Source organism: Platichthys flesus, chromosome 12 (genome assembly GCF_949316205.1).
Source record: "Platichthys flesus chromosome 12, fPlaFle2.1, whole genome shotgun sequence".
In the NCBI taxonomy this organism is placed as follows: Eukaryota; Metazoa; Chordata; class Actinopteri; order Pleuronectiformes; family Pleuronectidae; genus Platichthys; species Platichthys flesus.
Window position 1 is genome coordinate 11,557,895 of NC_084956.1, and position 23,341 is coordinate 11,581,235.

The 23,341-nt window shown below is 45.0% G+C and overlaps 2 protein-coding genes across 2 annotated transcripts; one reads left to right on the plus strand and one right to left on the minus strand.

The window, feature by feature from the left end:
* Window positions 1–1,080: 1,080 nt before the first annotated feature.
* Window positions 1,081–3,450, plus strand: znf488 (zinc finger protein 488). Its single transcript, XM_062401522.1, has 3 exons — window positions 1,081–1,293; window positions 1,657–1,885; window positions 2,016–3,450. Exons 1-3 carry the CDS (start codon window positions 1,081–1,083, stop codon window positions 3,101–3,103), a joined length of 1,530 nt encoding a protein of 509 aa, XP_062257506.1. The 3' UTR covers window positions 3,104–3,450.
* Window positions 3,451–6,760: 3,310 nt separating this feature from the next.
* gdf10a (growth differentiation factor 10a) lies at window positions 6,761–11,240 on the minus strand. Its single transcript, XM_062400523.1, has 3 exons — window positions 10,762–11,240; window positions 7,912–9,065; window positions 6,761–7,791 (listed from the first exon to the last, which is right to left on the minus strand). The coding sequence occupies exons 1-3, from the start codon at window positions 11,003–11,005 to the stop codon at window positions 7,600–7,602; spliced, it is 1,590 nt and encodes a 529-aa protein (XP_062256507.1). The 5' UTR covers window positions 11,006–11,240; the 3' UTR covers window positions 6,761–7,599.
* Window positions 11,241–23,341: the final 12,101 nt, after the last annotated feature.

A 23,341-nucleotide genomic window follows, 5' to 3' on the forward strand; every position in this document is an offset into this window, starting at 1 on the left:
ATGGTCACTGCTCCCTCCATACCAACGCCCACATCTCTCATCTTCGTGGAGAGGACATGTAAATCCGACAAGGGCACTTTTGCCCAGGGTCTAAAATTCAAAGCCTGTGTGCACGCGCGTGTGTGTGAATGCGTGAGCGCGCACGTGTTTACATCAATGCGCAACGCTCCAGTGCGCTCTCTGAGGGGAATAAGTGGGAGTGTGAGAGGAGCGGGGACGACAGAACGGAGGAGGATTCAGTCGGATAAGTAACCCGTCACCAAGGAACGCGAGCGCATCATCATTAGCGAGGTCCACTGCACCAGCTGCAACTTGCTGCCACATCACGGCACCAACAGCCTCCTCCATGTCCGCCGGGTGAGTCCATGCACATGCTACTGATGCTCCGCTGCAGGTCACTGGGACGTACAGTCTTTCTATCAAACGTCGTTTATTAATAAAACAGGAATTTTCAGATTGGCACCTGCCTCATCCAGCCTCGTTCAGCTGTCAACATTTAAAAAAGACAAAGCCCTTGAATATCAGATAGCTTTTATTGAGCAGAGAGGTCTGGATCAATAGTCTCGTAATCTCCGTGCGTTAATGTTGCTCATAAATTAGGAGAAAACGTATTGAAGTTATCCTGGCGCACGGGAGGCAGTTGGTCTCCACGGCAGATGGGGAGACAAAAGGAGAAACCGGGTGAAAAAACTGAGACAAAGGACGTTAGAGAGCATTTTGCCTCGGTACCGGCTGCGACACAGTTGAGACGCGGAATTTGTAGCAGGAGAAAACATTATACACATACTGAGGCAGAAATTATTATTTTTCAATATTGCTCGCAAGACAATTCAGAGTTGGTTTCGAGCATCTGTATCCGACGGCATGTCAGTCCAATAATATCATCTAGCCTTATTTCTACCTTCTTAAAAAAAAAAAAAGATACTTGCAAACTTTAAATATGAAAATATATTCTTAAATTTGTCATGATTTTTGTCTAATTCTGTTAAATCAGACATCGTGATTTTAACTTGATCTTGAAATAATAATATTTATTCCATCTTTGACATTAACCCCTTTGTATTTTGTTACAGATTGACGATGGATCACAGTTTCCTGCCTCGGTCCATCTGGACCAGTGACAGTAAATTCCTGCAGCATCCAGCGGATCTCTACAGCAGCGTGGTCGTTACGCGCAGCATCCCCGCGGGCACGTGCTTTGGTCCATGTGTGCTCCAAAACACTTTCTATGAGACCATCGCCTTCATAGCGCAGAAATCCTTTGACAGGAGAGCGAAACCCTACGTGTTCCGGGTGAGTTGCGCAGTTTTGTGTTAGCTGTCATTTGTACTTCTCGCCGAACAGATTTGCTTTGGTTAGTTGGTGGAATTTTCCATATTTTCAGGATCCTGGGGATTTCGTGACCATAATTTCATGACATCACCAGGCTCCATTTTAAATGTTCACATTTATTCGCCTTAGATTTAATTTGGCTTTATTTATAATGTTCACAAAGCTGCCATAACAAAATGATAAATAACGCTACTTAAAGGTGCCACCTGCAGAAAATGATTAACAATTTGACATTATTTTAGTAGTTTCCAGGAAACAAAATAGATTGAAATGTGATCATATGGAGGCTGGTGTAAAAATGTCAGGTGCTCCTGTCGTCAACAGGTGGACCCTGAGGCCATGCGTAATTCTGCGCTGGTGCTGTCCTGGCTGCGGCTCGTGCAGGCTGCGCGCAACGGAGAGGAGCAGAACACCGAGGCCTTCCTGAAAGCGGGTCAGCTGTACGTGCGGACCACCCGGGACATCCGGCAGGAAGAGGAGCTGCTGGTGTGGTACGACCAGGAGCTGTCTCACCTACTGGGCTTCACAGACATGAGCCGAGGATCAGCGGAAGGTGAGGTGCAGCTCTGTTACATTTCAACGTGTCATTATGTCGGAGTCATGATGTACACCTCACAATATATGTCACATAAAATATGGATTTATTCGTTCCTAATCATTTGTTGTCTTCTTGTCTGTTATAGAGTACAGGTGTTGCAGATGTAACCAGGTCTTCAAGAACGAGTATCCCTTCCTGGCCCACTGCCGTTTCCTCTGCACTCAAGTCAAGAGTGACCCCTGGAGCCGCGAGGTTTACGCGCACAAGCACGTGGAAATAAAGAGGCAACGCCGAGTGACAGATTTCCACAACATCGCCAGAGATTTGGAACACAAAAGATCCAGCGGCAACGAGGACGCGGAGATTTATCCCAAGAGGAGGAAATACGAGGAAACGCTTTATCCCAAAGGCCGGAAAACTGTGCTATTAGAAAAGACAAATATTTCAAACGATGATAACATTACTCAGCTGGTCAAAGGTTACGACCAGGCAGCAGGAGACGCGTCCTCCTCTGCGGGGAAACTGAAAGGCGACAAGATCAAACCGGATCATTTGGGATGTAAGGTCGATGATGATGAGGACGAGGATATTGACGTGGTGGGAGCCAAAGAGACCTTTACGCAGGGCAGAGAGATGGCAGAGAGCTCCGAGGTGCACTCGCGCAGCAGCAGTGCGTTCTCTCTGGTCAGGTCCAACGGTCAGGGCGGACAGAAAAGCGCTTTCTGCAAACCGAGCAAAAGAACTTCTCCCATCAACCCCCAGGCGCATCTCAGCAGCGCTGCAACAGCCCCCTCTAGCCGCCTAGAGGAGCTGCCTGACGTTTTCACCCCCAGGGCCGTTTTGGGATACAACAACCTGATGGCGTCCAGCGTCCTAAGCGGAGACTTGCAAAGCGGACCCCCCCCGGTGGCGCTGAACAACACTTTCCATTACGCACCGGAGCACTGGTCCAGGAGCGTCGGCGCACAGCTGCAGACCGCCTCCTCCCTCACCATCCTCCCGCCGACGTACACCTCCTTCGGCGTGTCGGTGCAGAACTGGTGCGCCAAGTGCAACCTGTCCTTCCGCATGACCTCCGACCTCGTCTTCCACATGCGCTCCCACCACAAGAAGGAGTTTGCAGTGGAGTCCCAGGTAAGGAGGCGCAGGGAGGAGAAACTCACTTGCCCGATCTGCCACGAATACTTCCGGGAGCGCCACCACCTGTCCAGACACATGACCTCACACAACTGAGACGAGAGGGGGATGAAAAAAAGAAACTCTATTTATTTCCTAGCAAATGCTCGTATTTAACATGTTTATAACAGTGAATGTAGGTAACTGTCAAGAAAATAGCCAGACGGACAGACATGGCCTCCACAGCCTGTCCACTAGATGACGATAGAGGTACGTGTTGATCTCACTGCAGTGGTTTGTCTGTCCTTTAGCCCTGTTGATTAGGTCGATGGTTATTTTTGTGCCTTATGGAACTCAGGAGGGGAGGAAGAGAGAGAACACATCATGATTGTCATAAATATCCGGACGCATGCCCTCTTATTCATCAGCTTTTCTCTGCTCTGATTGGTACAGAACACATGGATTGGGTGTATTTGCACATTGGTTTTGAAATCTAAAATGATGAAAATCAAATACACGTCTCGAGTATTTTTTTCCCTAAATCAGAAATGGTGTCAGTTTTTTTTTGTGTCCCAATAGGCTGCAACTGAGAACAAAATTATCTGTTAAACATGTTTGCTTTCTAACATTGCTTATAGTTCAACAATGGTTCACGTTGCCTAGATCACTGCAAGTTTGCCCAAAAAGGTCCACATTTGTTTTGGGATATTTTGGCCACACTTGGTATTTTAGAAGCGGGCGACCCCAGGCTCACGTCCTTTTTCTCCAGGCCACAAGAAGTCCAGCAGTGGCAAATTATGGCCTGAAGTGGCCCACATCCGTCTGCTGTCTGGGTTGTGATTAGACTGTGCTGAACGATCCAAGGTGCATCACTACAATTTCAAAATATTGCTTGAGATATTTCATCCAACATTTCTACGTGCTATGTTTAAAAAGGAAAAAAAGATATAGGAAAACCAAATCAATTTGTAGTTAAAAACTGTCAAACTTCTTTACCAGACTTGGAGGGAGCCCACACACAGGCCCCCCGCTTTGAATTGCAGATTTTATGTTTCCTCCACAAATGATGTTCAACTTACCTCCCATGCGGGTCAGGCTCCGGACACACGGACATAAATAGCCGTCTCTGTTGCAGGTAAATGAGGCGGGAAGGAGGCATGAAGTTCATGGGAAAGTCAGGCCTCTTCCCTGTTGGGCGCCCTGTAATGTAAGCATGGCTGTAAAACCCTCCCATGCTGCTGGTATCTACTTTTGTTTGAGTAAAAGAGTTGATCCTCCTCAGTCTCACTCCGCTGATCAGACTCTCAACAGGTGCCTTCTGGGAAGCTCATTCATCATTTCCTGTAAAATATAACAGCTTTATGTCATGGGTGTGTTTTGCTTGTGATGATGATCGGGTGGAGATCATTACTCATATGTTTTATTAGTGGGACTGCAGCCTAAAAAAGACATGGAAACTGGGAGAACAAACCAGGAGAGCACTGAAACATGTTTCTAATCTTTCAGTGAGTATTAGAACCTCATTCAGTTTCAGGTATTCAGAATGAACTTCTTAGCTGAATGAATAACGATTAAAAGAATATTTTATTTCACTGGTCTGAATCAAATACCCTGTGGCCTGCGTGATTAAATGAATGATAAAGAAGCCCAGTGTCACTTTATTTAAAGCTATGAGCCATTAGTTTGGGAGGAAAGAGCCAATTCAGCCCAGACAGAAAATCCTCTGTTGTCTAATAATGGCTGCATTGCTCTCCTTTAATTGAACAGTCATCATGTGGAAAAACAAATATTGTTCTTGGTTCCCCAGCTTGCCTCGTTTTGGCTTTTAGGCACATTGGGCCCCGTGCACGTACCTAAGACTACTGTGGTTTTCTCCACTGGAACTGACCGTGGTAAGTACTCTCCTGTGACTGTGATTGTGGTTGACACAGGGTTCACTTTTTAATAGCAGACTCTGGGTCCAGACTGTGTAAGGGATCAGTTAGGAAATGAAGAAAAAGAAAAAATCCAACCTCGATGTATACGTTACAATTGGGTCAGCCTACTTTGAAGCTCAGAAATCTATTAATGTAAACATGATTCATAATAACCCTAATTACGGTCATCATCGTAATTTAAACAGAGGTTATAGACCCCATAAAAAGGTACATTTGTGAAAAAGGTTTCGAGCTGCGGAACATTTCCACTCGTTCAAGATGGAGAAAACAGAACCAGGTTTTTATGTTTTTGAAACTTTTCTCTCACTCCTCTCATCTGTCTCTGGCTTTCACCATAAAACATTAAAGATTCATTTTAAGCTCTTGTTATAACAAATGGGGAAATAGTGTTTATCCCAGGTATTATTATAAAACAAAAAAATATAGTTTTTTTTTATTTTTTTTATGTCATAATCACTGGCTTTATTAACAAACACCCACCAATCCCATCCTTGAGAGTTTTTGTGGTTTATTGTCCTGTACAAATTTATTCAAAGGGGATTTTATGTTTGTGACATCACCTAATTCATCACCGTCATATGCAGGGAGTTGGCTCATAGAGTGTGTAACTATATCTTGAAGGTCCAATATTTCTATTTGGTGGGAGCATTCGGTGCATTTTATTTCCCTCGCCCTTTCACAGGTCCAAGTTTACAGTTGCGATCACGGACCTGGAGGAATCCTGTGACAGATGTGCCGAAGAGGTAGTCCAGCTGTTCCTTAGCACTGTTGAGCTGAGGACGAAATCCAGCGTGAATTGAAATTGGCAAAACGACAACGTGTATACGCTTCGATCTCCAGTGAGCTGAATGCGCTGAACTTGCACCGCAACAGACATTTAGGAATCAGACTGAGAGCTTTTTTCACTTCTGTGTCAAAAAACAAATAAAATCCCCTTTGATACATTGCTGACAGTAAAACATGAAATAGCATATGTTTAATGTCTGTTTATCTGATAACAGGAGAGGGCTGAACTGGTTTTTAGAGACAATAACAGCTGACTGACAGCTGTTATTATGTAAGACGACTTATATTCTCAGCAGTAAACAGTACCAGGGCTCAGTATTTTGTTCCTATTCTGCTAAATGTCTCTGTTTGTATTTGGGACACCATCACTGTCCACTCTTGGCAAACTTCAAAGCATGTCTGTAAACAGATGTGGCGCTCACTGTCGACTCTTTCACGCTCAAGGCGAAAGCGACCAAAAAGGAATGGATTAATAATCACAAGGCACCCTCTGCCATTTCACTGTCAGTTTGAAACACTGTTTAGGCACCGCGCGGGTCAGCGTCTTCCCCCCAGGGAATAAAAGTGACAAGCGCTGGAGTTCAAGTGGTTGAGATCATCTATCTGTTACCATCTGTATATGTTTTTTCTTTCAGGGGGGTGGGGGGGGGGGGTATTACAGAGAACATCCTGCACTTGTAAATGCTTTGCTTTTGAATGGAGGGAGACGGATGGGTAGAAAAAGGGGAAGTGCGCCGTGTTTTGATGTTCAAGTGGCTGACGTCCTAATAGGTGCGTGCCTGCTTCCTCCGTCAACCAGTAATGCGGTACTCACATTATTTGCCGGACAACAAAACGCCTGAGCCTTTGGTGTGGGGGTTATAATGAGTTCAAGGGGCTGCAGGGGAATGTTTGTTATCTTCGAGTGGAACCTTCCCGGAATACTAGAGCCCTTTTTGCCCCCCTTCCCCCCCCAGAAACACAGTTGAAATTAAGTGTATAAAACAATAATATTCCAGCAAGGGCATTGGATTAAATTACATTTTTTATTCTAACTTACACAAGGCTACCTTTTCATAATTTAAACAATACACATGTACAGCATCTCATCTAGAATATAATAATACAAAACCTAGTAACCATGACAAATTATCTTTAACCAAGTGTCACATTCAAAATAGAAACATTCTTCTGTTTTCATTGTAGTATTCGTGAAGGGGTGGCGAGTGTTAATGGATTCCAGATGCTCTCCCCAATTCACTGGATACTTCCTCGAGAGCAAGAATGTACAATAACCTTCCCGTCTTGCAAACAAATTAAACGCTGCATGTATGTACACAGTGGCGTGTGATTACCTCCAAAGTAAGAACAGCTGGACACAGTATGTAAAAATGACAAAATCTGTCTCTTAATCTCTCATCTGTGTGTTGCAGTGTAAAGCTGCCCGATGACACATTGATAAAGTCTCATACTTATAGCTTGTTGTGTCCAAAGAAAACATGAACACACACTCACAGCGAACTTTCTGAAAGACCGATATATTCTGAGATAAAAGAGAAAACATTCTCTAAATGCTCCTGTCCATGAAACCCTCAATATTATCTCAAACGGAATCAAAACAACCGGGGCTTCGTGGCCATGTGGAGCCCCGACTCTACATGTGCGACTCTGTTCCTCTCGCCGAGGCTGATGCCAGACAATGTGTCTCTTCAAGTCTTCCACCGCAGGACTAAAGAGATGGAAGTGATTTCTCTACAGCCTACGTTCCTTGAGGAATAATGATGGCCAAAGTGACGCTGTTTCTCCAGGATCAAGAAACCACTCGACAAACAGATGTATGGTTCTGTGTCTCCGTTAGTCCTGTTTTTCCGTTTCTCCCCACATCCACCATGTTGGTCCCCCTCCCCCCTCCTATCTGCAGGAGCAGGACTGGATGGACATGTTGGGGTAAACCTTGAGCACCAGGTTCCTAGACTCGTCCTGGTAGAGCACCGCCAGGGGATTCATCTTTTCTGGGACGCAGCAGGGCTCAGGAACCCCAGGGATGATGCCAACGGCTCGGACTATGCTTTGGATGGTGGCATGGTTGGACGGCCTCGCCACCTGGGAGAGTTTGAGTAGATAGAAGGAGAAGAACAACACACTATAGTTACTTAATATAACTTGTTAATACTGTGTATAAACCAAATTATATGATATAGAGCAACATGTTTGCGCTCCTACCTTGGGCATGGGGAATCCACATGTACCAGCACAGTAGTAGGCTTCAAAGGCCTTGGGAGCTATGACCCACTCGCTCCAGCCAATATCTGCAAAGTCCACTCTGAGGTTCCTCCTGGAGCAGCCTCTGTGCTGGCCATTGCCCCACTGCCTCCCCCTGGCATTACGCATTGTCTGTTCATCAAAACTCAGGACAGGCGACTGTGCGTTAGAGCGCCCCCTGTGCTTTTTTACATCCTTTGCCTCATTTCTCCTCTCATGCTTTCGTCCATCACCGCTAGTCCGCGTGCGACCGTTTTTGTCTTTCTTCACAGTTGAGTCGTCGGCTTTGAGCCCATGATGTGATGTTCTTTCTTCTTCTTTGAGAACCTGGGGTTCTTCTCTTTCATGTGCTCCTCCTCCCTCCACTTCTTCATCCTGGCTCTTTCTCTTCTCCTCCTTCCTTCCTGATTTAGGCTTGGGCTTGAGGTACCAAGTGCTCTCCCAGAGGTCGTCTTTCCTGTACCCATCAGGCCTGTAGTCAACCTCAGGTAGCACATTGTTCTGGATGGGGTCAGTGGGAAGAGTCGCCTGCCTTCTCACGCGTCCTTTCACCTCTGGTGAGGAGTTAGCTGTGTGCGGCAGCTGAGAGGAATGTGAGCGCTCTCCTCCCTCGTTGGACGGGTCATATCTCTGAAGACTTGCAGCCACGCTGTTGGGCTCCTCCAGGGCTTGGTCATTGGCATAAACTAATAGGTAGGGCAGGCTGCCGGCGGACAGCACTTCCTCTGGTTTCCTTTGGTGGTGCTGCCCTAAGTCCAACTCCACTGTCACCAGGAGATGACCCTTATCCCGCGCCTCCTTTATGACCTGGGTCACATCTTTCATCTGCCACACCCCTCTCCTGTGGGGGTGAAAGGTCACGTTCCCTAGGAGTGACCCCATTGACCCAGATGTGACCTCTGACCCGGAGGAGACAGAGCGAAAGAGCAGGCTGATGGACGGAGAAGGGTTGACGACCGCGGAGCGACAGGACGGGCTCTCAAAGCGTTTACAGAACCAGGGTTTTTGGTGAGGGCGCCGCTCGAGCAGGAAGTGGAATGTGGCAGAAAGGATGACCTCTGAATCCTGGAGGGTTGTGAGGTTTAGTCGATACGCCGCCCTATAGTCAGAGGAGTCTGAAAAGACAATCAATCAATCAGTGTCAGTCAGGTGAACAACACAATGACAACTGTCTTTCTTTCATTACCTCCGCCAGGAAGGTTATGTTCTAATCTGTGTTTGTTTGTTATCAGGATTACACAAACACTACTTAACTGATAACCACAAAACTTGGTGGTAAGATGTCGTAAAGGTCAGGGAGGGACCCATTGAATGCTGGTGTGACGATTTTTTTTCACTTTCTTTAACATTGAGAAATGTGAAATTTTTTATAACCAAAACTTCTTCAGAAACATCAATCTTAAAACTTCAATCCACACAGACACAATTTGAATGTTTTGCAGCTCATAAATGTGTTATTTCAAAATCTGTTTGGTTGTTCTTGGACAGATATACTGAGAAGCCAAATTCTATAGAGAACCATTTGCCAAAGTAAACACCAGCAACAAGCAACTAGACCTTATCTGAACGCACAGCTTTGAGCATTTCTACACTATTCATCACTGATTTTCATCATGTGATTTAAGCATTGTCTGAATAAGAAGCGAACGACTTGATGATAAAGTTCTATGGGAAAGGCATTTTCAAAAAAGGTACCAAGTGGCCGAAACACTATCTTATGTTTTAACTCCTTTCCTTGTTCTGTGTTACATGACAGGGCTGTGGGGCTGCTGCGAGGCTCCGTGGTCCTTGGTAGGATTTCAGAAGGTGCCCTTAAGAGGAACCAGACTGTGGAGCTCGGGCTGGCAGCGGTAGGGTGGTGGGGGCCAGCATGCGGGGAGCTACATATTCATGATGAACATTAACTTCAACAGCAGAGTTATTGTTCATTGTGCAAGAGTTCAGCGGAAGTATGAACTGACTCAAGAGATATACATTACCTCGGATTCAGCCTGCATATGGAAATGCTTACCTCAGTTTCTCTTAAAGCTTCCCCTTAAGCCTAATACAGCCGGCACTGTCTGCTGCAGACACCAGGACGTAATCAACTGTTTTAACAGATCTTACATTGTTGTGAAAACGCTCTTACATCTCTCCTCGGATTACACTGGGCCACTGCAGTAAAAATACTCACGTGTTATGATATGCCATCTGAGAACTATGTGGGCTATAAATGTCTGCGAGTTGTGTTTATAAAAACAGCATCAGACAGGGAGGGACGACTGTGCTTTAAGCCCCTTGACTCCGGGACGTGGAGTCACATACGTCCCGTAGACATAACAGGACCACGGAAGCCGCGACAATGAGCCTTTCTGCGGCGCGCAAAACCCACCGCTGAGGTATTGAACCCGGGCATTTGCTCTCAGGGACTCGCATGCATTCTTGCGCACAGTGCGCGTCTGTCTGCGGTAATTGGCCAGCCTGTGCGCAAGAGGAGGCACAGCTGCTTCCACAAACAGTGAATCCAAAGCGTCCCGAAATCATTTCAATGCATTCTCAGACCGTTCCAAAACAATCACACCTATTTAGAGCGTCTGACCGAGACATGCACTTTTAATAACCATGCATGGAAAATATCAAGGGGCTTTCTGGACGCTCCAGTCTTTTATTGTTTGCTTTGTGCCACATACCCATGGCGCACGAACAGAACCCAAGGCTGTTTGTTTTTTTGTTTTGGCAAAAAATGAAATCAGTATGCACTTGAGTAATTCTAATGGAGGCGATGCCTATTTATCGATTACTGTGTTCAGGTTGGTGAATGTGTTCACGCACCTTGATTGGCTCTGACACTCCTGACTGTGTTTCCCTCCTTGAGGCGGGTTTCCCTGTTGTATTTCTCGTACAGATTGGACATGTGCTGGGAGACCACGTCCTGATCAGCGCCATCCGAGAACGGGTCCGACGAGGACCGGAGAGAGCCGCTGTCCCGTGCGCTCCAGGCGCCCCCCTTCATGACCCTCACCGACGCTGCACCCAAGAAACAGCTCAATATCAACAGGAGCAGGTGCGAGTGCATCGTACTTGGAGCTGCCGTGTGCGTGCTACAATGAATCCAAAAATGCAAGGAATGCAGAGAAATGTCCCAAACTCTCCAATGAGGACTTAAAGATGCGCCAAAACAATCCAGAGGCAAAAAAAAGAGGCTGTGCGTAAATGTCCCAACGCTCCGCTCTCACTGTCCGCTTGGTGCGCGCTGAGCCGTCACACTCGTGGATGCTGAGTGGGTTAGTCCGGGCAAGAGTTTGAGCTGCTACTTCTTACATCTGCGTCTGTGTGGGCGCCAGAGGCTTGAGGAGTGTTATAGTGGAGCGGTGAGAGGCGCTGACGTATACTCCTGTCAGCCAACGAGGTCTCTGCAGAGGACACAGCCAGGAGTTTAGGTCATGATGCTGACCTGCCCCCTCTCCCTCCTCCTCCTCTCTCATGATCGCGATGATGATGATGTCGTTCTAAGTTTCTCATCCATGTACAGTGACAACAATGATCGTGGTTTGTTTAGCACTGTTCACACAAAGACACTTTTGAACCTCAATAAGCTTTTTTCTCCGCTTTTTTTCTTTGCAAGTAATTCCACCTCAACATTTCCATCTCACCACATTATTTCCAGTAACTGCTTCTGACATGCTCTCAGTCACACATAATTAGCATGGAAACACCTACAATAATAGTCTGACCAACCACCCAAGGGCTATTGTTAGCAAAAAGTGATCCACATTCTGTACAGTTGTGTGTGTGTGTGTGTGTGGAGGTGTGTGTGTGTGTGTGTGTGGAGGTGTGTGTGTGTGTGTGTGTGTGTGTGTGTGTGTGTGTGTGTGAGAGAGAGTTTTGGAGTGAGAGGCTGTGAGATGACACTTTTGAGGGACTGTCTGTGATTTCATTCATGGCCTCCAGTGGGACGGCAGGGCTCAGACTCAGCACAGATTTGTCTCTGGTGGTGTGTACATGTATATTTGTACGAATGTGTGCATGCGAGTTGTTTCCAGTGTGTGTCTCTGATGTCTGGAGCTCTGTACCAACAATGCTTGTTTTGTGGAAGTGGTGGTCTCCAGCAGAGAGGCTATAACTAGCTGGGCCTCTCGGGTCACACTCTTCCCCTCCACACACACACACGCACACACATATGCATACATACACATGCACACATGCACGAGCACACGTACACAGCTACTTAGTACATTTTTGGCCCTCAAGGGCCCCACAGGATACTCCTTTTCACCATGTTCCACACCAGCGACAGGTCTTAAATCTGGACTTCTCTGGAGATCTGTTTGAATGTGTGTGTATGTATGTGTGTGTGTGTGTGTGTGTGTGTGTGTGTGTGTGTGTGTGTGAGTGTGACAACGGGGGAGCATTATGAAGGAGTTGGCTGGAATGGCATCCTTTATGGTTTTGTCATTTCACACAAACACATAAATGCTTCGCCTCTTCCCATACCATGCTGAGTTATGCTCCGTTGCAAAACAAAATATGATTAATTGCATCGGTTATTTATTTGAACACATGTGATGCTGTTTTCCATTTGATTAAGAGTCATCTTTGAAAAACACTGTAAGAAATCAAGTGAGAACTGAAAGTGGCATTTTGAGAATGACCACTCCTGTAAATCAAAACCTCCCGGCAACACAAACAAATATTGAAAGATATACAGTTGTTTATTTTGAAGAAATAAGAAATGAAAACCATACAGAATTTGCACAACAGTGAGTGGTCGTACTCTGTTATTAACAAGACATTAAAAACACTTGTCATTATGACAACAAGGGAGTAAATTGTTGCCCGCAAGGAGTCCTTTGCACTGCAGACCGATCAGCTTGAATTGTCTATTCAATACGTTTTTTACTGGAATGCCTTAAAAAAGTTTGAAGTCAACATATGGTAGAGCAGGGAGAGAGGGAGGGTGAGTCGAGGTGATATCTGAAACCATGAGCATTAGGGTCCTAATAAATAGTCCTGGGGAGAAGACAGCCCAATACCTCAAGCGTGAGGACGACAACATGAAATGGCTTTGACCTCTAACCCTGCGTATGTAGGGCAGTGTGAGATTAATGTAAGGCATTATCTACGATAATGCTCCCCTGTCCGTTGTGACCGTGGAGGACACTAGCATCATAATCGTGACTAGATCGAATACGATGAAAAACAGCAGGGGAGAAAAAACCACTGGTAAATGTTTCTCAAGAGGGCTCAACAGGCGCATAATCTAAGGATATGGTTACACGTGTCAGTTCTGTATGACTTTTTATGTTTCAGCCTGGAGCACACGCATGTATTAAGTGACAGGTCAAAGTGCGTCGGATTTAGATTTTTCTTGTGTCGCTGCTCTTCAAAGCCACATGTGGAAGCAGTCACGGCTCTCGCTGAGATCACAATCTCCCACTTTTTGATTTTCATGAATAAAAACCACATCAGATGGAAGACAGCCACTTTGAGGCCAAATGTGGATATGCAGCGGTGTGATCTTTGGGATCAGAAATCACAGTGATGGCACAACTGAGACCGTACAGCCACCCTGGTACACAGCATGCATCAGTGCGCCGCAGAGCTGAGAGAGGGACACAAAGTGGAATATACCAGAGTCATGCAATGTGGATTGTTAATGCAGGATTTGAAAGACTGTTATATAATCCGTGACGTCTGATCTGTAAGTCATACTGCACATTGATCACTGCAGCAGCCCCGCACTGTGAGACTTGTTGTGTTAAACCACTCGGGCTGCGGTACAGGGCTGCGGTGTTTTAAAGTTTGTTCAACATGGAGGTCCCCTCGCAGGGCCCTGCAAACCAAACAGGGGTTGCGTTCTGCTCTTGGTGGGGGTGTGGAGGAGCGTGAGGAATTAACATGCCCGCGTGTGTTTGTCTGTGTGTGGCGCAAGGACTCATGGTTGGTTCTGGAAACGCTCCTAGTTTAACACCTTTCCTTGTTATTGGCTAAGACTTTCTGGTTTTGGAGCTTAGTAGTGGGGGTTTGAGAGATGTTTATGGATAGGCATACGGGATTTAATGTGGATCAACTATTGGCCAGTTGTCCTCTAGTTGTCATGGCTTGCTAAAAAGGAACTGGGCTTTGCACGTACATGGAGGACACACTAACTGGCAATGGCTCCGGCTCATAAAAATAAAAAGGGGGAAGCTGGAGTCAAATGTTGCGCATGTTGCGTATCGACCAGGATGTTTACAGCTATAAGCGAATTTCCTGTGAACCTCTGGATTATTTTATGACTGGACGAACCAACAGGTCACACTCTAACATACAAGAGGTCACTTGGGATTTGCAGGAATTCAAGTGAAAAGCGCCAACGTCACTTTAAAGGCTGTTTTATGATTTTTAGGATGCTGTTAAACAGACAAAAACATGCAGGCGAGAGCCGCTGCTTCGTCTAAATCACTGCATTGTTCCAGGAGTTTTCTGTTTGGCTCTGTTCCTTGGCTGCGGTTCACGACAGGCTCGGGTCACCTATATTCTGAGTAAAAAAGTTATGGGAATATTTGCTGAGTTTATTGGTGAGAGTTAAATGAGAAGAACAATACTTCTCTCTTATTTGTGCGCTTTAGTCAGCCTGGCAGTTAGTTTAGCTGGAGGAACAACTGGCAGGGTAAGTGTTCTAAGAACAAGCAAAAAATAAGCAGTTTATTTTACACTTAAAAATCATTTTCAGACCTCAAATCAGGAAGATTAGGTACTGCGGGGGGGGGGGGGGGGGGGGGCTGGTACAGCATGACGTGACGTAAACATTCTCTGGAAATCATGTCTTTTTGTTTGCAGCACATCAGTGTTGGCCCTTACCACTTAAAGCTCTGGAATCGTCTTTTGTATTCTGAGAGAGAAAGCAAATGAGCATATTTCCCGATCTCTTACGTCTCTGGAATTATTTTTTATTAATTTTTTATAAAATGTTTCAATGTTATAATCACCACAAACAAGGAGAGGCAGAAATCTCAGTCAATAGCAAATAGCTACAACCAAAAGTATGTGCATGGCTGGCCACCACAATTGGCAATTGAGAAAGCCGATGAACTAATGCTGGTAAAGCCCTGCAGTTAGACTGACACCAGATTACAGGATCCAAGTGTCCAGTAAAACACCACAATAAGGGCGCCATGGTTTTTGGCCCGAATCAGAGAGCCTGACCTTCCAAGGGGACACAGGTTTCAGTGTAATGATCAGAAATCCCTCCATGTGAATTTCATCTACTTGAGTGGGTAGGTAGGTGTGTGAGTGTGAGAAAGAGCAGGAGCATGTTTCTGTGTGTGTGTGCGACTATGGAGTCTACAGCTATGCTAGGGGTTGTACCTCTGTGACCCATTCACATGGTTAATAAAACATTCATAGAAGCAGAGGAATGTTATGGTTTTTGTGTGCGTGTGCATGCATGTGCAGGCAAACATGTGTGTATGTGTGTGTGTGTGTGTGTGCATGCGTTTATGTGTGTGAAAGAGGGAGAATGTGTGTATATGTGTCCTTGTGTCTGTGATGTTGGGCCTCCTGCAGTGACCCCTCGGAGTGCACCATTCTGTCCGCAAACAAAGGGCCGGCTGTTCCCCCCCACTTCAACCGTGGACTGCTCCAACGCTGCCGGCCGTGCGCTGCCGAGCTAACCAAATATTTCCCTTCCTGCGCCGAATTTGTCTAAATAAATAGTTTTGAGTTTTGGGTTTTTCTTTCTCCTCCGGTTCTTTGTTTTTGACAGAGGACTCCTGAACACACAGGTGGTCAATTGATCTCGAAGCTCGGACGGCGGAGCTGGACATCTTGTTTTACCTGAGGCTTCAAACTGCAGGGCAAGAACCCGACTTCTCACAGTCTCACCTCGTGTGACATCTTGACTCCAGTGTGGAAAAACCATCCCCGCAGCACAACGGGCCTCTGTGGGAGGACTGTTTCATGTGGAATAGACGTCTGACTGATTCAGATTCATTTTGCTCACTTCTGTCTTCACAGCCCGTGGCGAGGTATATAGAGATGTATTGTGCAAGAGACTTTACTGACTGACGGGGTATTTTCTCTGTGCACGGCTCTAACCACTTGACAGGGGAGCTGATTGGTGATTGAGGAAAATAAATGGAAAATGTGTGTGTGTCCTTGCAGGATTGATGTCGTCTCCCAGGTCTGACATACAGCTTTTGTTCTGTCTCTCCATCTCTCAATGCCCATGTTTTTCACTGACACAAATATCAAGCTTGCACTATGTACCCTGAGTAATTGCTAATAGCTTATTATTGTTTTTGTGGTCCACGTTCATTTTATTTGAGTAGGTTTCTGTGCAGCCACCAATTATCATGTCAACTCTAACTACCTCCAAGAAAGCCTTTTTCTGATCTACCCACTGATTCCACAAACCTCTGTCTGTCCGTTGGAACGTTTATCTCCCAAACCGTTCAACTTATCAGCTTCAAACTTGGCAAGTGTATCGGCCTTAAATGCAGTGGGCCTTCAGTCTGCAGACCAAGTTGAACATGTCTTCTTCTACGTCCTCTGATAAACTATGGCTGTTGATAGCTGGATCAAACCCTAGATCAAAATCACCACCAGATCCTTTTGATTATTTGATCATTTTGAATTTACCATATCGCACTGACACAGACATTCAGGGTTGTGTCATGGAGGTTGATCTAAGACAACAACATTAATATTGCAATTTGCAAAGTGTCTACAATGTAAAATTCCAACATTCATTTTGTTGCTGTAATGCTTTCTATTGAGCTTTATTCTGAAAACAACAATGACACAAGTTAAGTAAATACGTGAACAGTGTTAAAACAAATTGAGTTGCATTTGATGTATGAACACATAGACTGTGAAGATTCATTAATTACAAAGAACAATTCTGAAGCAGAATTTACTCAGGTCAAGCAAACAGCCCATTTCAAACAGGTTTAAAATGGCCACTGCACTAGTACCATAGTTTGTCAGCAATTGCTTGTGCGTTCACACAATACACTGTCCAGATTGACGTGTTGTACTGACAGAGTGACTCTGCGCTCACACGCTGCAGCAACTGAGTGTGCAGTGTGAGCTGGGAGCAGAATATTTTGCAGACAGTGGAATTTGAGCTGTGACTGGTGGCGCTGTGTTTACTCTGACGCCCAAGATATTCATTACAGGCCGCGCTGTGCCGCTGCTACTTCCTGAACAAGTCCCATTGGCCTGTGACCTTCACCTCCACAGGCTTTCCTTAAACCCCATTGGGCCCAAGCCAGGATGGAGGAAATTGCACCATGCAGGAGATTGATTGGCTAAATCCTTTAATTATTTGGATTTTGCCAAGTTTTGAGTGACTTTGCCTTTGCTCGCTGACTGTGTCGGACAAAGACGTGAATTTTTCGCCTGCTTGACCGACCACGCTTTAAAAAAATATTGTGAAATTCAAATGAAATTTGAGGGTTTATTTGAGATGTGGGAATTGCAGCAGGTTTCATAATATTGATAGAAAACAGAGACAAAACACTTGGGAATGAGTTTGAGTGTTTTAACTGTAAAACAAATCAAAGGGCACTTATTTGTCACTTCCTCCTCACTTCACATTTCTGGTGTTTTCTTTAACTTGACTCCTGAGGTGGGAAGAATGGACAAAGTGTATTTCTTCAGTGGGATGTGACAATTTTCTTCGCGCATGCATGAGTGTTTCCCCACAACGTGATGTAGCCACACACATTCGTTACAATATCCTGCTGAGATTTACATGGGGTTTGTTTCTGTTGGGCCGACTTTTACCCAACAGCCTCCAGCCTGTTATCCCAGAGCTCCGGCGCTCTAAAGAAAGCAGATATGTAATTGGTGTTGGGAATATGATGGCGGCGCCTTTTCAAAGCTTGATGGATCTGTCAGACTGACCCTTGCTCTAATTAGCTTCTGTCTCCATCATTTTGCGAGGCGGTGTGTGATACTTCCCAATAAATTTGCCCTCCTAGCAGAGTAATAACTACAATATCTATTTCCCATTAGTGGGGGGTTGAGGCCTCCCGTCACTCTCTGGCCTCTAATTGGACATGACCGTTGCTGCGGTGATGTCATGTTGGCACTTTTCAGGAAGTGAAAAGCCCAATGGTGGTTAAGTGACTGATTAGCGAAAGTCTGGAAAGTGGAGATCGAAAGAGAACCGTGTTTTTCTATTTCCAAGTCATGTTGAATCAGTTTGATGTTTCACAGTTTTGGCAGCCGTTAATACATGTACAAACATTTCATCCACTGAGGTCCATTGTTATCTGTTGATGTTACAGGCGGGTCAGCCTGCAGAATAAATATACAGTACGAGAGAGTGAGACCCGTGCACATTGTCAGCGAGAGCCTGCTGTAAGGTCAAGGCCAGAGCAGCGGTAGCTAATCTCACTGGAACGCAGGTTCAACTAATACCAGTGAAGGCCCTTTGTTGATAACTTCCTGGTTTTAAACAGCGTGAACCCTCGGCTTTATCTACATTATTGCTTTTATCAGATGAGAAGACAAGAGGAACATTTTTTTTTTTTATTAATACAAGGGAGCAGGTTTTAAAAACATAATGAGAACCATGGGCAGATCCAGTGGTGGGACCAGGGGGGCATTGGCCCCAACGGAATTTTGATTGGCTCCTGAAGTCCCCCTGTCCTGTCTTCTTTGACCTTTTTTCTTTGAATAAACAAGTCACTTACATTTCACACCTTAATATGGACATTTTATATTGAATGTTTTTTTTTTTATACTTTAGTATACAGAATACAATTCTATAAACGAGGAATTTTGTTTTTAAGATATAAAATGATTCAATGATGTGTGGCTTTGCTCAAAGCTATAGAGTCAACAGTAAATTAAAAGTGCACCCTACTGAATTAGAAACTGTGCATGAATGCTGGACATATAATTGTCCCCCTTTTGGAAACTATTTATGTTTACCCTTTATGGCCCCTGATTTAGAAAAATCCTAGATCCACCACTAAGGAGATCACCAAGAAGTTTTAGAAAGTTTTGGGAGAGTTCCTATTGCTGTTAAACAAATCAAACCATTATGAAAAATATTGATATTGCACAAAAGAAAATTAATTAATTCTTTACTTTCAGTTTTTTCAGGCAATAAATTAAATCCAATAAGTCAAATCAAAATGTATGTTTTATCCTTCCTTATTTTGACTGTCAACTTTATCTCTTCCCTTTTCTTTCACTCTCTCTTTCTCTTACTTTCTACGAAGTTCATCTCTTTGCAACTGACTTTCTTTTTTTCCAAAACTGCAATTCTTCAGTTCCCCCCCATTCTGATTTCTCTTCTCTTTTTGTGTGTGTCTATGTGCAGCCATGCAAAAGCATAAATCTCAATGATTGATTGCCACTGCTTAAAGCTGACGGTTTGATTTGTGAACAGGAAATACTAAAAAGCTGGTGATAGCCGATATGTCTGCTTTGTGACTGAACTCAGCAGATCACACAAAATAAGACACTGGCCGTAAAGTGTCAAACGTTTGACAACTGCACAATTAAAATGAACAATGTCAAATTTCTCATTACTTTACTTTTCTGGTCCAATTCACCCCCCGGAGCTTCGGGATCAATGGCCCTGCGTGGCCCCCCTTGTCAATGCTTTTGCTTATAAATTATAAATGATATTTATGAATGGTGTTTGGACGTATCAGCGTTCATGTGAGTTAACATTCAGCCTCCATGTAAAGTGAAACCTCGGTCCTATAGTTCAGAGTCCTTCTGATTCACAAGGCATTTTTCTGAAATGAATGGACTTCCCCTACTGACACGGTGGGAGCAACAGGGGAGCGGTGTCAGATGTAACAACGCATGTGTGTGTGTGTGTGTGTGTGTGTGTGTGTGTGTATATGCTTGTGTGTCTATTGTGTATTTGACTGCTACCAAGGCCATGGACCATGAGGTCTTCACATTGTTTAAATGTACTCTGCCACCCTCATTTTCAACTTAAAAGCATCCAGGCTATAGGACTCTCACCATCATCTGCTTTGAAACTTTTCCCAACTCGACAAAAGCACCATCCTCCTCCAGTGCCCCCATTTACCTCCTGTACCTCAGACGTGAGGTAGAGACAGATGATAGATTTGAATAGGAGACGCCTGATGTCATGCTGGGCAGCCAAATAAGCCAGAGTCAAGAAAAATACTCTCTCCGACAAGTCGTTAATATACTGATTCTAATGGAATGGGAAATAGGCTAATTTGTTGGAACTAAAACGCTGTGAATGTGTATTTTTTTTACCTTTTGGCTGCTTAACTCCCTGTTTGCCTTCCCTGTTTACCACAAGTGCCAAGGAATAAAATCATCAAATATCAATTAAACCGAAGTTAAGAGCGTATGTGTGTGTGTGTGTCGGCGGTGGCCATGATCTCCCCACACATCCTTTTCTAATAGAGCTGTGGGGTCGTATTAGGGAGATAAAGCTGTAACAGTGGTGCACATTGGGTCATGACAGTGTCAGGGGTGAGACATGTGGCACACACCAGAGTTCTTCTGCTAACACCCAGACGTCTGCTGTACCACACAGAGCCGATTGTTCCACAGCCATGGGCCCTTCCATTCAGGATCCAGGGCCTTCTCCGGTCCATCCTGGGCCCAGAGAGGACTCCCCTCTCTCCTGGGGGTGACTAATGCTGAATGACAGGCAGACACTGATCAAAGCTGTTCCAGGAAGCCCCCCCTGTCACAGTTTGGAGGGGCCCGAGAGGGGACGATAAATGGAGAGACAGGAGCAGTATGCCTGGTCTGGACCTGGGCCAGGGATCAAGGATCAGACAGCATGGCTGGACTTTATTAGCTTCATCCCAGACAATACAAACTCCGCAGTGGACCTCCACCCCTGCCAGATTATCTCATCTCTCTTCTTTGCCTGGTGGCCCTGAGCCATGCCACACAGGAGCTCTGCAGCAGGAAGGGAGGCCTGGTTAATAGATCCTGAGTCTGGCCTTTGCACTTCTGTGTATCCAAATACAAAAACAGACCCAAGCCTCGTCTGAGTATTGGCCATCAAAAAAGTCTCATCCAACCCGAGGATTCTGTTTTATGCCTTTGAAATATCAGTTTTGTAGAGCATCACACCACATATTGGACTTGAAGCGCAGTTCTCAGATTCCCATGGAGGTGTTTATGTTAGTTTGATGTGCCTCGAAGGCAGCCGGCATGAAATGTAACGTGACTGAGTGAAGATCCCTGGCAGCCAAAGGGAAAATACAGTATTTTCCAATGTGAACATGTGCTCTTTCATGTCTCTGTGTGCGAGTTCAAGCTAACCTCTGAGCGGCAGACGAAGTAAACTGAAGAAAACTTGTCTGTAAAACATGTTTATATTTGTAATATAAAGTTAAGCACAATATGTCATGGTATATCCTGGGAGCATACGTTTCTCCCCTGTTAACCGTTCTGACCGGAGCCAAGGAAAACACTTAGCCCGGGCTCGACTGCTTCCCTGAACTCTCTGTGTTTCTCTATCAGAGCACATGGTGAAAAGTGGGTCTGTACAGCAAGACAAATGTGTCGTCTTGTTTTTCAGACAGGAAACATAAAGCCAGCTTTGTCCTTATATTAAGTAACACTCCACCAAACTCAACACTACATCCATACTGCAACGTCTTCTGTGTTTTAGTCTTGATGGGTAGAAACTGAGACATTTCGAAACAACAAGGTAGACACTCACAACCACTTGCTGATTGGGTCATTTTGTTAATTTTTGATGATTCATCAGGCTCTTACTACATAATCCTCTTTTGGAAGAAAACAACTCCGATACCAGTGTAGAACGCAACCTGGAGGATCACTACCATGCATTGATGATCATGTTGTCTTTGCTTACAGCTGTTGTGCAGTTAGATGCTGCATTTTATAAAGACACAACTGCTAACATGCAGGATATGAGCAATTCCTGTGAACACAGGCTCAGTGTGTGTTAGTCGTCACTCACCACTCGTTTTCAGGCGTTTTAGTATGGATGGTGATAACAACTGATCCGGAGCCAAACCGCTTGTGTGGACAGGGATTATTTTAGTTCCAAAACGCTGTTTTCAAATCAAATGAAGGAAAACAAGCCTTTTGTTTGCAATCAGTGACCGAATGGAAACACACCAGGAGAAGAAAGTCGCTCCAGGGGCGTTTATGTAGGTAACAAGCGAGCTTTATCTTGATTTGACATTGCTTTGATGCCCGTCTGTTGTTACCAATACAAGAGGGAGGCGAAAGTATAGGAAGTCCTTTGTGACCTCCACGGTCTGCGCCTCGAGGCAGCTCCTACACGGCAGCTCCGTGGCATTAATTGCACAGAGGAGCTCTGCGTTGAGAAAACCCTTGATGTGATGGATGAATGAAGGGCACTGAGTGGCAACTCTGGGCCTGATTGTGTTTCTCTTCAGTCACCACATTGCCAATACAAACCTGGACAGGCAAAGACAAACAAGAGAGAGGCCAATAAGTCACTCTCTCTCTCTCTCTGGAAAGAACAGCCTGTGGTTGCTGGCAGTAACATACACCTTGTTAGGCTGCAGGGCGACATGCTGCATTAAACAAACTAATACATTTTTTTTTTCCTATCAGCCAAACACATCAGGTTTGTTAATGTACTACTCAGTGACTTACACCATTAGTAACTGTTAGTGGTGATGTATATATGTATATATATATGGCCATTTAGCAGCTTTCCAAACAATCCCATTTGCAGCAGTTGAGTTCATGTGGATGTAAACAGGAAATAAAACCACCCGTCATGTTGTGGCTGAGCGTGCCCTTGACCTTCCTCTTTGCCTTAATGCACTAAAGGTCAAAACAATCCCACATTCTGCTCCGGGTCTCTCATCATTTCTCAATATATCATTAAACTGTTTATGTCCATGTCATTATTCTGCTTCTTGCGATGGAGCTGAGTGTTCTGATATTGTATTTTGATCTGGAGATCTTCAAACACGTCGCCATAAATCCGGAAAGGCAAATCGCAGATCCAAGAGGATTGCTGCGGTGCCTCGAGGTCTGAGCGCAGTTTTGATGGGGTGAAATTCAAAAGAATAATCGTGGTTTCAGAGGAATAAAAACTGGAACCGTGGCCAAGCGGGATCCACAGTGAAGTGCTTCCGTATGCCTCCTGAGTCCGTCGGCCTGTGATTTCATTGTTCAGCCACCGCAGTTTGCGTTCTGAATTCTTACAGTTCCTATTATTATCCATCCAAATCCACCTCATTAAGTCAGACTCGCCTTGTTCGTCTGAAATTGTCTAAGTGAAGCTCAGAAGTGGCTTGTTTAATTTCAAGCTTCATCTGCAACAATAAAACACTGTTATTGTGGCCCCGGGGGCCCGCTCCTGCAATAAGCCACAAAGTGTCTGCTTTAATGGCCAAGATCAGAGTGTCTTTGAAAAAAGATCCTGGTCGACCACAACAACTGGCTTTCA